Here is a 16,289-nt window from a genome sequence, read left to right on the forward strand (position 1 = left end):
GTTTTTTGTTTTTTTTTAAGCAAGATACTGAGATTGGTATTTTAACCAGCTGTGCACTATTGCCACTCAGTGGACAAAGTCTGTATGAATCACTTCTAATTTATCAGAAACGCAACTTTTTTTTTCTTTGTGGTTGTGTTTTGGTGACTTTTGAACAGCTACTTTAAATGTGCACAGTCAGCATTCTATATAGTTTTCAACTTACATGATAGTACGTTCAGGTAAAAAAAAAGAGTGGTGAAAGACTTCAGATCGTAGTTATGTTGTAATTAAGCATCTTTTCATTTCAACACCATGTGGCAAACAGCGTGCAACTCACAGTTAATTTGGTCATAAACTAGTTAAAACAATATGTAAATGTATTGATCAAACAAAGCAAAAGAACAAACCGTCTCATCTGATTTTATAACAAATTTCCATTTATATCATACATCAATCAGCCAGCTGAACGCACAGGAAGAGATGAGACTTGTTTGCGCGCGCGCAGACCTATGCACACACAAGCGCGCACATGCACACACAAACAGGCTTGCCATCAGCAGCACTGACAGGAAGCGCTGTTTTTTTCGTCGCCGCACCGTTTGATGCTTTATTTGAGCAGCTGCTATCATTTTAAACAGATCTAACAGAGCTGTTACACAATTTCAATTTCTTTCACTTTTCCGCACAATTTAATCGGCCTCAGTCTTGCGAGTTTGAAAGCTTTTGAAAAGACACACCTGTCGGGGGAACATCGACGTATTCAAACCTGGAGATGACTTCTGGTGGTTTGGGGCTTACCGAGGGCCTGGGGCAAGACATAAGCCAGGAGGAGTTGGACTTTTCCGACCTGTTTCTGTACAATCAACCTGGAGAAGATTTCTCTGTAGGTTGCGTTAAAGGTGTGTATCAAAATATTAATCTACATCAATCTGTTACAATCTGTTTTCCTGGTATAATATGGCCATTAGAGTTTAAAAAGCCTTTGATCTATTTATCACTGGAACCTGAAGACTTTTTTTTGTCCCCATAATGAGTTAAGAATTCAGCTGTAAAAAATATGTCTTTAGTTATTAAATGATGCACTATCTTGACAGGACCTGCTGCCTTGTTTTAGTTTAATAGTTGAAGCTATGTTTTGCTAATCTGATATTCATTCAGGGAGGATACTTTCTCTTTGTTCACATAGAAAAAAGCTATTTATGATGTGTATATTGGGCAGGAATTTGTTATATCACAGACAGACTGTGAAAGCCAGCTAACCGTTAAACAAGCAGAATTTGGAAATGGGTTGGAAAAACATTTGTATTTCACTGATTTTTGACTTTTCACTTAAAGAGAAAAAGTGGATAAGAATGTTTTAAAAAATGTCCATGCATTTGATTGAAAGGGAGATGTGAGTTATTTCCAGAATGTATTCTAGATAGCATGACTCAGATTAATCCTTTCTTTGGTAACTGACAGATGATCCAGGTGCTCTTCTTCAGAATGACAGTCAGCCTCCTCTGCTGGTAGTCGACCATCCTGCTGGGTACATCTCCAACTCCACCCAGCCAGTGTCCAGTCAGGACACCTCCTCTCACAGCCCCAACACAGAAAACCTGTCAGGGGCTGTGTTCGACTCCCTCGGGCTGACATCAAGAGCAAGCCACATACCTGCTCCCAGCCCCAGGATTGAGATCACTCCATCAGGGGACTCTCTCAGCTCTCAGAACCTGGCGCCAAGCCCTGGCTCCAAAGCTCTGGGAGCCTACAGGGAGTGTGTCAGCCCTGCAAGCAGTAACTCCTCCACAGGCTGGCCAGCAGAGGCATACTCTCCCCTGAACTCACCCTGCGTCTCCCCTCCAAATGGAGGCAGCTACGCCGTCTCATTGCCTGCCTTGGACCTCTGTCCTGGCCTGCAGAGCATTCACACTTTCTCTGCCCACTCCTCTCCTGGAGCCTCGCCTCGTAACAGTGTCACAGATGAGACCTTTCTCCAGCCACATCCCCAGTGCTCCACCTCACCGCTTCCCCACCAGCGTTCCCGCTCCACCTCACCACAGGGAAAGCGCACTTTTGACCAGGCCCACTCCTGTCAGGGGGGCACTCCTGTCAAGCAGCGCTCCCGGAGCCCCAGCCCCATCCCATCGCCACACGAGCACCAGAGGCCATACTACGTTCACCAGTACCCGGCTCAGGCTGACTTTCAGCCCCAAGCTCAAACCTCAACACCAGGCCTGGAGGAGATGCTGAACAGCCTCAGCTCCAGTCTGCCAAAAGCAGTGCCTCGTGCTGTGGTGAGAGGTCCACATGTGCAAGCTCAGAGACAGGACTGTGCGTACAGAGAGGGGTACGACTGGACCAGTGACCAGGAGAGGATGGGCCGGGCTGGAGCTGAGGTCAAATCTGAGACCATCTACATGCTCCCAGCTGTGTGGCCTCCCACTCAACCAGTCCATCAAGCTGGAAGGCCCACATTCAGGTGCTTTGTTTGTCCTGCCTTACTCATTCTGGACAAAATTGGAATTATTTTTCTGTTTTATATTACATTTTTCTAATTTATTTCCTTTCCATTTCTGTAATTCCCCAGTGGTCTCGCTGTCGCTCCACTCCCCTCCTTAGAGTGGCCATTGGCCAGTCAGTCCGGCCAGTACGAGCTACTGATCCAGCAACAGCCCAGATCCCACCACAGAGCTCACTATGAGACTGAGGGCAGCCGTGGAGCAGTGAAAACGCCAAATGGAGGGCATCCTGAGGTTCAGGTGTGTGGAATTAGGTGTTAATACAAATCAGGAAAGATAAAGACCATCACATCTAAAAATAAAAGCACTAACAAAAAGGGAGTATGAGATTGTAAGTGGGGGGTGGTATTTCCTGGTTGACACGTTCATGTGAAGTTAACAGCCATGCAAATGAAGAGAATCTCATGCTGTATCACCACCATGTCACTACTCCCCCATTGATGATAATTAAGCCATGCATTGTTCAAATCTACTGAAATATTTATTTAAGTATAACATGTAGTAAACTAATATACTGACATGTAGTCAGTCATTTACTGAATAAAGTATGAGTTGAGTAATAATCTCTCACTATTGGTTTTCCTGCCCTATTGCACAAACAGACTATGCAAAGCAGTGATCTTACCAGTATGATAATAATCTGTGAAATCATCGCAAAGAAAAGGGATTTATTGTGTGTTGTAAATTTGCTATCAGGAACTTAAACAGTCCAAATTAAGCATAGATGCATGCTTGTAATCCCTTTACCAGCTCTGTGGGTACCAAGGCACAGCTGCACTGGGGCTGCTGGTCTTCATCGGGACGGCGGATGAGAGGCTCCTGAAACCCCACGCCTTCTATCAGGTCCACCGCATCACCGGGAAGACCGTCACCACACCCAGCATGGAGAGAATGATGAACGGGACTAAAGTGTTGGAGATCCCCCTGGAGCCAAAAAATCACATGAGAGTGGTGTGAGTTAAACAGAGAAACACGTTTTGCAAGAAAGTCTCACATAAATGTTTCAAAATAATTCCAAACTCATCACAGAAAGTCATTTGTCTGTGACCTCATTCTTATTAAGCAACCTGCAGACACCACAGTGCTGTTTTTGTATCTCCCGGAGATACAGACGCAGAGATACTGTAACCTTAGTTGTCAAGACGGTGCTTTCTTCTGATTTTAAGCCACGAAAGCCATGAGGGCGGCTGGGTTTTTCATCTTTTGTACTCCCAACAAGTTGCTGTTGGTGCTGACGGAAATATGAAATGCATCACTTCCTGTGTGCCAGAGAGTTTTTCCAAGAAACACCTATCAGATTTTGTGTTTTTGCAGCAACAGAAACTTTTGATGAGTCATTAGAAAAGCAAAAGCAAAGAAGTGATTTTGTCACTAAACAAATACAGGTCAAAGTAATCTCCTTGTGGACAAATTGTTGTAGAGAAACAAGATAGATTTAGATATAAAAAACATATAAAACTATAAAAGGCCATAGGAATAAGAATGAAGATCATGTGAAAAAATAAAGCTGGTTAACTTTTGTTAGACAAAGATTTTGTGTGAACAAATGTGAGCAACTTTTGAGGAAAAACAAGATGTTGATATTCTGTTGATAGCAACATCATTTCAGAGCCCTTTTCATCTGATGTGCCTTCTGTTTTGCTGCATAGAATTGACTGTGTCGGTATCTTGAAGCTGAGAAATGCGGACATCGAACTAAGGAACGGCGAGACGGACATTGGGCGGAAAAACACGCGCGTGCGTTTGGTGTTTCGCATCCACATTCCTCAACCTGGAGGCCAGCTCGTGTCTCTTCAAGTGGCTTCTCATCCCATTGAATGCTGTAAGATGTGTTTTACTACTGATGAGCTAGATAACCCTTTCCACGCAGCCATGACATCCTGTACTGACTGCAGCGTTGTCACCTTGTCTTTACAGTATTTTGTTACAGTGTTCATTGTTCAACTTTTCAAACTTTGTATGGACCTCATTGAGGAACTGATTTTACTGTGTCAGTTTTCTGGGGAGCAAGGCCTGCTGTATTGTATGCTCCAAATAACTAAGTCTCATGAAATGCAGCTTGGTAGATTTTTTTTCTTATCTTGCAGAGAGACAGACAAGGCAAGCCAAGAAACATCACTGAAAACAAAATGACATGTTTCCTGTATGTTGGCTCTTGACCTGGAGGAAAAAAGTCGTTTGCTACCATCAAAATGTTCTCCACTACATATATTGTTTATTCTGTGTGGCCTGAGGCTGTGCCTTCATGTTTCCTCAGCTCAACGCTCAGCTCAGGAGCTCCCTGCAGTCGAAAGGCAGGACCTGGACCGATGCTCCGTACTTGGTGGTCAACAAATAGTCCTTACAGGACAGAATTTCACATCTGAGTCCAAGGTGATATTCTCAGAGAAGACTCAAGGTGAGATTTTATTTTTGTTTGGTAAACATCTGTCCACAGATATCTCAAACTCCTGAGGCTTTAAAGATGAGCAGTAATAATATATGATACACTCCTGAAAGAACAGTTTTGACATTTCTGTTGAACATGCTTTTTTACCCACTGCGAAACAACACTGATGCCGCTCATGCTTCTGAATTAAATATGAAGCTGATTTAAAATAACTTTGCGTGACTTTGTACAAAGCAGCAACCTCGATGGCTGAAACATGAAGTCAACATGGAAGCGTTTAAATGTTTCCCCGCTATCTCTGCCCCCTTTCCTGTCCAACTACTAGCGCCCAAAAATCCTAAATTAGATAGATAAATAAAAGTAATAAATAAAATACACTCAATTAAGGGCGTGGCTGCATGGAGTAACAGGTGAGTGTTGTAGCAGTGGACATGCATCGTGTCCCCTTCTGGGTTCAAAGTCCAAAAATTGTGATGGCCGAAGGATTAACTCTCTTCAAGAAGTTAATAATATTTTCAAAATGTGTAAATAGGCTATTTAGATTCAAACCTGTTGTTATGGTTGAAATGGACTAATAATCATATGTGGCTTGCCAATATCCTGCTTAAGCGTGTCCACCTACACATATTGTATCTGTATTTTTAGATTGTTTGCATATCACCTGGGAAACATCAACCATGAGTGACGCACATCTTCCTCCAGCCCCCGTTTTCAACTTTGACTAAACAAACCACTAGTTTAAACTATTACGGTTTTGCTGGAGGTGACAACTTTTATTTATTTCTAAATGGAAATGTCTAACTTGGTTGCTGCTCCTTCTGCCCACACAAAATTGTTTGGTTGCTTGGTTTGAGAGCAGGATGGGTACAGTTGTGCATGTAAAGCCTCCCTGTTGCTTGGCGTTGGGTTTTGTGCAACAGGATGTGGTTTGACAGACTGATAAAGACCCAGAGCAGAGGCTTTGCCATTTTTTTTCACTGCGTGGGTGCTACACATAAGCAGAAGGTAAAAATTGAGGTAAGAATGTAATGCTAAAACAGACTTCCGTTAAAACCTCGTTACCGTCCCAGTCAGTAGCAGTTACCCTATTTTAATGGCTTAAACTGAAGAAAATGGCTAACTGTGGTGTGCAAGACGGGAACAAAATTCAACAGCTTGTACCTCATAAGCCAAAAATTAGGCAGGCAAACAGCAACGATGTGTTTCTGACAACGTAGATTCATAACAGGTTGCTCATAGGCAGATTCTGCTTAAGGATAAAGCTGATACATTTGTTTTCCCTAATTATCAAACTATGGTTTCAGACTTCCTCTGCAGAATGCATTCACACTTTTTCCACTGCTTTTAGATGGTCAGCAAATCTGGGAAGTGGAGGCCTCTGTGGATAGGGACAAAACCCAAGCTGTAAGTTAAATTCAACTTTCTTTCTATTATATCCCATTTGGGAGATGTACTGATTGTCCACTGGACTGATAGTTCTGATTGAAGCGTGCATGTGTAAGCACAGAAATTGTGACCACTTTGCTGATTTGCTGCTAATTTGAATTTGAATATTAATTTTGAGCTGTGCCAACACGAAAGATTGGCTGAATCATTTCTTGTCTTTTTTAATGCGTGTGTCACTAGAATATGCTGTTTGTTGAGGTCCCTCAATATCGAGACCGCACCATTTGTCAGCCGGCTAAAGTCAACTTCTATGTTATTAACGGGAAGAAGAAACGCAGTCAACCTCAGCACTTCATCTACACACCTGTGATAGGTCTGTATCTCTCGTCACATTACAGGGGGAACAGGTTTACCTGAATGTATGAGAAACAGGAATGTTTTTAAAGGTAAATATTTCCCACCCTGAGGTCAGCAGGTAAATAGAGGGATGTGACTAAAACGCTGCTCTTACAAACCTGATGCATGCAGGTCGGATATAACAAATTCAACTCTGGATCAGTGCTAAAAACTCATTTATGCCATAAATTTAACCACAAATTTAACTGTAACAGGTTAATATAGTTAGTTTCTTATGCTTTAAGAAACCTGTTCAGATCCTAAGCTGTCGGTTCATTTAATAGAACATAGTTTGCTTGTTGAGAAGAAGCAAACAGTGTTTACTTTTCAAGGGAAAGATCTGTCACTCTCTATTGTTTTCACTAATTCTCCCAACATCTACATGTACCAACAACAAAATGCCATGTTGCAAGAAAGCAGTCCAGCAAACAAATGATATCAGTAGTTTCCATCTATTTCTCGATCTACCCTGGCTGGTTGAGGCAAGTTGGGTTGCCTAAAAGAAGAAAACACCTCCTTGAAATCAGGATCATGCTAGAATCTTGCAAATCTTCAGTGAGATAACTGGATATCCTCTTGATATGTTGCCAAAAAGTTTAGTTTCTGTTATTTCATCTCCACACATCAACGTGAGCACAGAGGCATTCTTTTAATGGCTCAGAGGAAAATGTTGGACCTATTTTACAAAATACTGTATATATAAATAGGCATTTTCAGACTGACAGATCAAGAGAAACTTATCTTTGTGCAAGACGTATCTGTGTTGATATATATTATGCAAACGTGACCAAGATATATGTAAATGTTGACATTTACTCATAATTCACCCCAGTCCAGTTGCCATGAAAGAAGAATCCTTACATAGTGTGTTATGGTACGTCTCGCATTTGCATACTGGGACCAGAGCACCGTGTTGTGAGGAACTCTTTCTCTTTACCTGTGCACATAATTTTTCTTGCCTGATTTGCTTTTCTTAAGTTTGGCTAAAAAGTTGGGCAAATTAGTCAAATCTGGTGATGAAAGAAAACGTTGGAGATGGGAAAGGGCAGAAAAAAATGCACCTTACCGGAATGAATACAGCTTTGCCGACTAACCCTGATGTATTGTCGTGAGTCTGATTTAGTTTTTGGACTAAATGGATGTACTTTGCATGACTACAAAGTTACAAATCAAAAGGAAGTGACCTTCAAAACTAGACCCCATCGTTTGGCCATTTATTAATGTAAACCAAATATAATATTTCCAAATACTTTCATTCATTCATTAGATACTTTGAGTAGAAATGGACTGAGACAAGGCTTTAGATTCTAGTCTTACAGTGGGTACATATTTACATAATCCCGAAGGTTAAAGTGCGTACAAAAAACAGCCTTAGTCCTCACAATATAGCATGAAAACTTACCCAGTTATCCAAAATTCAATAGTAGCTTAAGATACTCTGCAGAGAATATGTTGTTTTCATACCAGACTGTACATATGTTTGGTTCTGATGAACATTTGGGCATTTTAATACTGGTCTATGGGGATTGACTTAGCCTTCGTTTGCCATTTGATTGTTAGCTTGCTGAAAGGCCACTGTGGGTAAATACAGCCTCATTGAAGTTTTACCACAACTGTAGTGTCTTAGTCACGTTTGCATGCTCTGATCACGACTCAGACAGTAGAGCTATGATGTCTTTGCTCTGTTGGAAATATCAAAAATCGTTGTTTTTATTTTTCAGCCATTAAAGCAGAGCCTCTGGATGACTACCAGTTGAATTCATTCAGCTACTCAGAAAATCAGTCATTGTCTGGCATGTCTATGAAGTCCCTCTACCATCACCTGGAGCATGACAGCAACCCTCAAGTCTTGAATGTTTCTTCAACAATGTATCATCTACCCACTGTGGACCCCCGAGGCCACATGTTAACCCCAGATTGTCTGGATGAGCCAGTCTACTACCAGTCCCGAGCTGGCGCTCTGATGAACAGCCCAGTGATGTACCACTCTGCAAACCAGCGTTACAGTAACTGCAGCACTGCCATGCCCTCCCATACTGCCTCCACACCCTCCCACTGCTATAGTGCCAGAACCCCTGTGGCTAAACTGGTCGAAGATCCTCAGGTCGGTGATTCCTTTGAGGCTTGTTTGGTGTCAAGACATCAGGGATTTGTGCAGTCATCACTGCCTTTGGGAAAGTCGCCACCTTCAAGATACATTCAAGGGAAGGCTGGAAGTAGGATGGAGTCAAGCGGGCAGCCTTTGACTCAGATTGGATCTGCCAGAGGATGCCATGATGATCAGGCTCCAGAGAGAATCCCAATTAAGCAAGAGAACCTGAGCTATGCCTACCTAGAAGATGGTGAGAATAATTTAGCCTTTTATTGATGAAACTGTCCTTTTAACAAGAATCTTAGTCTTCAGGTCTGTCCTTCCTTCTCCATCCCTCCTTAATAAAGTGTGTACAGCTCTCAATCTTTTACTGTTCAAAGCACTCGATCCGTCAAACTTTTATCTGACAAACTTCAGAAAAGTGTTTAGTTAAATAGAACTGTATGATGGTTAATATAATGCATAATGTACTATTTACAGTTTGGAACATTTCTTCAGATAAAACAGGGATCTCCACAAGTTATTGTTTTAAAAAGGAAAATTTCTCAGATACTCACTTGATTAGTCCAGTCCAGTCAGACAGTCAGAAAGCCTCATATTACATTTACTGCAGCATGAACAAACCTGTTTTAACATTAATATGGGCACCTGACTATGCTAAAAGACTCACTTATCTAACAGTGAAACTCTTTACAGATCACTTTAATGTTTTAGTCTTTATTTTTTTATGTTGATGGCTACATAAAGAGGCAAAGTTCACAAAGTTCCCGGGTTCAGCTTGCTTGAACACAAGATTACTAAAGCATTCATAGATGCTAGTGATAAAAAAGATAGATAAATAAATAAAGACTGAACAGGTGCTTTTTATAAAATGCACTCAACGTGTAACTCAGAGGTGAAACTCTGGGGGTTGAGTGTTTGTGGTCCAGTCTGCAGTGCACACAAGCACACTGCAACTGTCGACTTGCAAATCCTGCCTCATGGTTTTCTGTCAGGCCTTTCTATCCACTTTCCTGTCTGTTTCACTCTCACTCACACACTCATTTTTAAAGCTTAATGAGAACACCCAGTTTCATTTAAAGTCAGTCAAATACAGGTTGTCGAACTTTGGATGAGAAAGAAGTAACACTATCATGAAATGAGACACAGAATGATTCATCATATTGCCGTAGGAGAAAGTTTCTGTTTACACCTTTGTGCTGGAGGGCAGAAACAGGAAGTAAACCAAACATGCAAATATATGCAGATTCACCTGTGGTTGAAAAGCATCAGTTCATTTGTTCTGGTCTCCCATACAAACAGGGGCAATAGTGAAAGTTTAGGGAACTACAGATGAGCTTCATATACAAGCATACCTAAACATACTACTGCGATTATTTTATTTTTTCTTGTCACAATTGTCTATTAATTCATTTTTAATCTTTCTGTCAACACTGATACCTAAAAATCCTTTGATAGTCCAGAAACCAGCACAAAATAAATCTCTGATCAGAATACTCAAGGCATCCAGTGGACATGAATGTAACTTCAGTTCTTTGTCCATGCAGAGATTGCCAGTCATCGCTGGAGTGATTTATGTTTATTATTGTGTTATTTCATCATAGGGCTTTGACTGAGGTATATATGGAACCAACCACAAACCTCAAAATTGCTGGTTCAAGTCTGGTAAAGGACCTCTTCGTTGCCCCCTTCTGCTTTCATTTCCTGTCATTTCTCTGCCTAAAATGAAAACACAACATGCCCAAAAATGTCTCGACTTTGGCGACTCCTATTGGTAGTATTGTAATAAAGCATCATCACTTAACAATTTAGGTCGTCTACCCTTCCTTTTATTTATTTTATAATAAAATTTAGTTTTATTTATGTGTGTGTCATCAGCATGAGTAAATACATCTGCACAGTGAGGCTGTCAAGTAATTTATAGAAGATAAATTGCTTTAAAATGTTTAAAATATGCGTCTCCTTTTGCCTTGTTGGATTTTGTTTCAAACATTACAGTTGCTCTTCCCTCTTGTCAATGTTTTCTAGTGAATGACATCATAAGAAGAGACATGAAAGGACACCATGGAGACTGAACCTGCAGCAATGCCACAGCTCTGAAGACCAGTACATTTAAAGTTCAAGCCCTGAACATAAAATCCTGGCCGACTTAGAGGAATTATATCATTTTATCCATGATAGGCTTGTACTGGGAGGGCGGTGGGTCAGCTCTCTGTTGGCCTTCAATCAAGCCAAACATTTTAGCTTTTAGTGTATCTGTTGTGTCTTTATTTTAACCATTTTGACTTCTCTATGTTCATATAATTGTACAATTGTTCTCGGTGAGCATGAAGAAAATATTTTATATTGAATAAATTCCATTTATATAAGTCTGTGTGACAAATGTGAGTATGTTAAATGTAGGAATGGACTGATGATTAAGCCAAATGTTCATAGCACACTTTTATTAAAACTTATATTCAGATAACATATTACAACTGCCCTAGTTTTTTAAATGAAGATCCATATTTCAGACACCATTATTAACACAAGTGCATTTTTTTTTATTCAAGAAATACTGTAGTTTGAATATGCTGAGGATAAACGGAAATTTTGTTAATTCTTTTTTACATGGTTTTGAAAGTAGTAATAAATGAAAGCACTGAAAATGCAATCATATGTTTTATTTACTGTTTTTAAGCGTTAGCGTATGCTGGCAAGCTCAGTTAGGACACAGGAGACATATTGAATTTACTTAAGAAAAGTGACATCAATACGGTGTGAAAATGTAATTATCAGTACAAAGAATAAATCCTACATTCATGTTGCTCACGTGGGCAAACTGTTCTCATAATTCAATCTCAGCTGTCACTTTCAGCAACATTTGGACTCCACATTGTGTTTAAACATTTATACATTATGTGTATATATGTATACATTATTGATGGTTTGCATGTTAGTCAATCCCACATTTTTTGTGACATTGAATTTTTTTTAATTAACATCTTTGCATCAGTTGTATACTTTTGTATGTACTTAAATAAGGCGTGCATGATATGTTCTTTGAAAAAGAAAAATAATATCATAACCAACTTTTACTGTAGGACTGTGATAGTAGAAAAATACTTCTTGATTAGATAAAACAGAAAGAAGCTAAATGTCTATGGAATGAATAGTATTCAATTTTCAATTCAGAACTGGGAATTTATCAATATTAGCCATGCATATGAAAAAGCAAGTGATATGTTAATGGTGCGGTTTTACCACGAAGAGCCTAAAGTACTACATATTCTGTGAGCTGCTGCAGATCTAAGCTATAGTGCATCATATTTTACACTGGGTGTACAATTATTGTGCAAGTCAGAGTTGTTATCCAGATTGTATCTTTATGTCTGTGCATTTTTCGAAGCTTCTAAACTTCAAAGGTGATTGCATTTAATCACACTCATTTTATATTTATTTTTGTAATAAGAATAAAAATAGAATAAAGTGCTTAACAACTAAAATCAATGTGTCAGTAGTTATTCAACATCTTCATTGTTTCAGAAAAAGTGGTGAAGAAAAGTAAGAAATCTATAAATGCATTTGAAATGCTGCAACCTTTCTGAAATAACATAACCATCGAGGGGTGAGTGACACATGATTGTAAAGAGTTCCAAAAGCTATATGAGAAAGAAAAATATAAGTAATAATACAACATGAGTGCAAAGCCAAGAGATAAGAGACATGGTTGAGATAAAGAAGGAGGAAAGGCAGTCCACAGGCACTAAGTCAGCATTTTAGGAACAGCTTAAATGACTATTTATGGGGTAATACACCCAAGACACTACTTTGGGCCAGACGTCACTTATGTGGCTATTAAAAAAAAAAAATTTTAATAGCTGAAAATTGACTAAAATTCAACTTCCAAATGGGCCATTTTCAACCTTTGACAAAGGAAAAAGTCTGCTAGTTTTTGATGACAGTGCTCCATGTCATGCATCTAGTTTCTCCATTGCATGACCAAAGCTTATGGGCTCTTCCCAAGTTTTGAATTGCATTTTGGAGTCTGACACTTAAGCCTTACTGTAAACAAATAAAAATAAACTGACAAACTCAATTAACAAAGAGCTCATAGATCATAAATGGGGCTTATTGGTCACTTAAAGTAAAGTAAAACAAGTAAGAAAAAAAACTAAAACAGTAATTTTTGTGTTTCACATTTGTTACATTTACTCTGAAAATTGAGAGTAAACAAGTGAGTTTGGAATATGATTTCTATTTAGTTTTCCTATAATTCTATAGAATCTATAATTTAATAGACTGAAAACTGCCAGACTTTTGTTCAACACAAATTCTTTAATCCGTTTATGCAATGATTGTGCACAAAGTGTTTAAATGATCATCATATTAAATAAGCTTTTTTATGCATGATAAACAGCAACCAGAAAAGTAACAACAGTTTAATTATATGAAGGAATGAATAAATGAACATTAATTAGCATCAGGAGTCAACAAACTGCACTGTAGTTGTTGAAATTGTTCTCATAAAAAAGAAAGCGTTTAATTTTGTACATAAAAGAAAGTCTCCGTGAACGTCAGGGGGCGACGTTTTCAAACCAATCGTCTACCAGAGCGGAAGTAAACCACAGATTTGTGTCGTCACTTCCGAAATCCTTTTATGTTTTTTTCCCTCTTTCACGGACGACATAGATGTTTTTTGTTCGTGTTATTGATACTTTTTTTGCTCTAAATTTGTCAGACAATAATTTTGAAAGGACATAAAAGAGGTGAAATTCTTTTGTCGCTGGTGGTGGGCACTTCTTCGGTGATTTAAATGCTTGTCGTGCTACAGCTCTTTAATAGGTTAGTTTAGCCAGAGGTATTTGCCACGATGTAACGGGGCTGCAGCTGCATTACAAATGTCTCATAAATGAGTATGACGTTGTTTGATTATATGAGAGAAGAATATATAATTTATTCCAACAGATTATGTGTCAACTGTAAACAGTGTGAATGGGCTTAAAGTTACAATGAAAGAAGGGAATGTTTTAGTCAACGGAGCTGTGATTATGCACCTAAATATATTTTTCGCTTGCCCTTCCTTCTGTTAATTCACAGGAAGACCACTGAAGGAAACAGAACAGGACCATGTCTGCAGAACTGGATCTGTCCACTCCTGAAGTCCCTGAGCCCACCTTGCTAGAAAGCATTCTACGTTATGGGTTGTTTTTGGGCGCCATCTTCCAGCTTATCTGCATCCTGGCTGTCATCTTCCCCACATCCAAAGGTCATGAACAGGTAGGTGGACACACAGGAAGGAGCAGAAAAAAGAAAGGGGGGGTTAATTGGTTATCTAAAATGAACAATAGACGATAAAAACATAAGAAGGGGAGAATTGATTCAACACCATTTCTGATTATCTCCACAGTCTTCTGTTACTCAACTATACCATTAAGACCCCTGTTGTAAATTTAAATGCAAACAAATGCCATGCTGAATAAGAACCTGGGATGTATTTATAATTCTGTCAGCCACATTCACAGACACATTAATTATTGGAGATCGATTTCACTGATGCTGAGCTTGAGTTTAATCTCCTCCCTCCATCTATTCGGAGTAACACTCTAGAAAGGCACATCAGTTGGCCGCTTTCGATAGCTCTAGCTGTCTGTGCTCCTTACTCTGTTGCTTATACTAACCCTGCCACAATTAGACTTTTCTCACAAAATCCTTTGCGATAATCCAGTTATTTTATCAGACAAGTTCTTTTGTCATGGTTCTTCAAGGGAAGTGATCTGTATTTGGGTCATGAATGGAAAAAATGGCAGTTTTTAATACTGTGCAGTGACACCATAAAACCAAGTCCTGTTCCCAGGCTGCAAGTCTTCACACCAAAGAAAAAAAGAGTTGAATGGATGCAACAGTAGTCTGCATTGTGACGTATGTATTTATCATCAAAGTATATGAAATAAAGAGGGACATAGTTTAGGTGGTTTGTCTGTGAGCTCAGACCTGAATATCTTTTGAGTCTGCGAAGACTCAAAATCTCCAATACTAACACCGTCAGGAGAGATTATTTATAGAGTAGAGCAATTATATCCCCAGTCTAATTATTCTATTTTCAGGTGTCGTTATCAGGTCCACTGATCACTCTTCACAGTATGTTGCCATTTCATCTTCTACATTTTCATCCTGTCGGTTTTCTTGCCTTCCTTCTTTTCTATATACTGGAGATAATAGTACACAGAACGCCAGCTATCAGGAAAACCACAAACTGAAAAAAATACTGAATACAAAATGTATATTGATGACCACAAACTACTCACTCTACATGCATGTTACTTTGTATGAGACAAAACTTATTTCTACATTAAACAAAACCATAGCGAATACTGATTGTTTTTCATTTAGCAAAAGCCTTATCCTTTGTAAATATTAAGCTAATCATAGTTAGCCTTCATGTTTTCGTACTATATTTTAGTAACTCAGTCTCTCTCTGTTGAATTGAAGGGTGTTAATGTTTGTGGTGTTTGCTCCACAGGAGGAGACGGAGTCCACTGATGGCAAAACTGCTGAACAGATGAAGAAACCTAAAGGACAGACACCTCAGGTTCGACAGAAACCCAAGAAAGAGAGCAAAAAGAAGCGATAAATAGCCTTGTGTGACTCATTATCTCTGTATGTGTGTTAACCTTTTTGCGCAAATGGGTGTGTTTTGTCATTGGCAACAATTTGGTTGTTAATACACGAAAACATTGATGTCAAATTAGTCATATTATAACACTAATGCTGACACACTTTAAAATGACCCCAAGCTATTTTCTGTTTAACTTGAACGTGGTTGTACAAAAAGCAAATTGTCCTGGTGTTTCTGGACTGTTGATGTCACTATGAGTATGTGTCTCTCATTTTTCTTTTATAACTAAATATTATTGAATGGTCTTTGTATTAAAACAGACAAATGAAAGTATTATGTTGTCATTCACCTTAACTGTCTTAGATGAGCACCAAAATTCTGTTTGTTTAAATGAGTCAGAATGGTATCATGTCCCAACATCACATCCTCAAAGAGCAAATCACGAGTGTCTCATAAAGCCAGTTTTGTGGCTCAAGGATAACCTGCTGCATAACAGGTAACGTTTGTTTGTTTTTCACATTTTTCTGTTAAGATACTGTAGATTTTTCACTGGACTCCAAAATGAGATGATAATTAGGGCATCTGTTATCCACAATTAATTATCAGTCTTTTTTTTTTAACTTGGTGAGAAAACTGAGAAATTGTTTTGAAAACGTTTAGCGTTTTCGTAAAAAAGAAAAACCCCGACACAGTATGCATTATCTGATGTTAGCCTTAGCCTTTCCTACAGTTCATGCCTCATCTTAGTTTTAATTGGTTAATAAACGTGAAAAACAAACTGCACCGTCGGAAAAACACCGAGGTTTCACGTTAATGCGTCAGTTACGGTCGGTATTGTCGGCGAAATGTGTTGCTACGCAACCGATTTACTTAGCTAGCAATGAAACAAAATGCATTTTCCACAGAGAAGGGTGACTTAAAAACGTTGCATAGTTTTGTCGTGTT

At 39.2% G+C, this 16,289-nt stretch overlaps 2 protein-coding genes across 3 annotated transcripts; both read left to right on the forward strand.

Annotated features, from left to right (window-relative positions):
- Positions 1-550: 550 nt before the first annotated feature.
- LOC140303106 (nuclear factor of activated T-cells, cytoplasmic 2-like) lies at positions 551-11,280 on the forward strand. Its single transcript, XM_072381732.1, has 10 exons — positions 551-881; positions 1,444-2,443; positions 2,552-2,723; positions 3,234-3,436; positions 4,133-4,305; positions 4,741-4,881; positions 6,221-6,276; positions 6,499-6,631; positions 8,376-8,996; positions 10,775-11,280. The coding sequence occupies exons 1-10, from the start codon at positions 755-757 to the stop codon at positions 10,819-10,821; spliced, it is 2,673 nt and encodes an 890-aa protein (XP_072237833.1). The 5' UTR covers positions 551-754; the 3' UTR covers positions 10,822-11,280.
- Positions 11,281-13,388: 2,108 nt separating this feature from the next.
- manbal (mannosidase beta like) lies at positions 13,389-15,688 on the forward strand. 2 transcript variants are annotated; one of them, XM_072383111.1, is made up of 3 exons: positions 13,389-13,494; positions 13,826-14,005; positions 15,249-15,688. In XM_072383111.1, the coding sequence occupies exons 2-3, from the start codon at positions 13,856-13,858 to the stop codon at positions 15,357-15,359; spliced, it is 261 nt and encodes an 86-aa protein (XP_072239212.1). In that variant the 5' UTR covers positions 13,389-13,494; positions 13,826-13,855; the 3' UTR covers positions 15,360-15,688. The 2 variants fall into 2 exon arrangements, with proteins under 2 accessions (XP_072239212.1, XP_072239213.1); XM_072383112.1 differs by having other exon boundaries at positions 13,481-13,570.
- Positions 15,689-16,289: the final 601 nt, after the last annotated feature.

The sequence above is a fragment of the Leuresthes tenuis genome, unplaced genomic scaffold, assembly GCF_036924035.1.
Source record: "Leuresthes tenuis unplaced genomic scaffold, fLeuTen1.0.hap1 SCAF_3, whole genome shotgun sequence".
Taxonomy (NCBI): Eukaryota; Metazoa; Chordata; class Actinopteri; order Atheriniformes; family Atherinopsidae; genus Leuresthes; species Leuresthes tenuis.

Bases quoted from the DNA above. Each gene is read 5' to 3' on its own strand.
- LOC140303106 (XM_072381732.1), top strand. From the start codon at position 755: ATGACTTCTGGTGGTTTGGGGCTTACCGAGGGCCTGGGGCAAGACATA. The intron at 6,277-6,498 runs GTAAGTTAAATT...GTGTGTCACTAG, and splicing joins ATAGGGACAAAACCCAAGCT to AATATGCTGTTTGTTGAGGT. The intron at 6,632-8,375 runs GTCTGTATCTCT...TTTATTTTTCAG, and splicing joins CATCTACACACCTGTGATAG to CCATTAAAGCAGAGCCTCTG.
- manbal (XM_072383111.1), top strand. From the start codon at position 13,856: ATGTCTGCAGAACTGGATCTGTCCACTCCTGAAGTCCCTGAGCCCACC. The intron at 14,006-15,248 runs GTAGGTGGACAC...TTTGCTCCACAG, and splicing joins CATCCAAAGGTCATGAACAG to GAGGAGACGGAGTCCACTGA.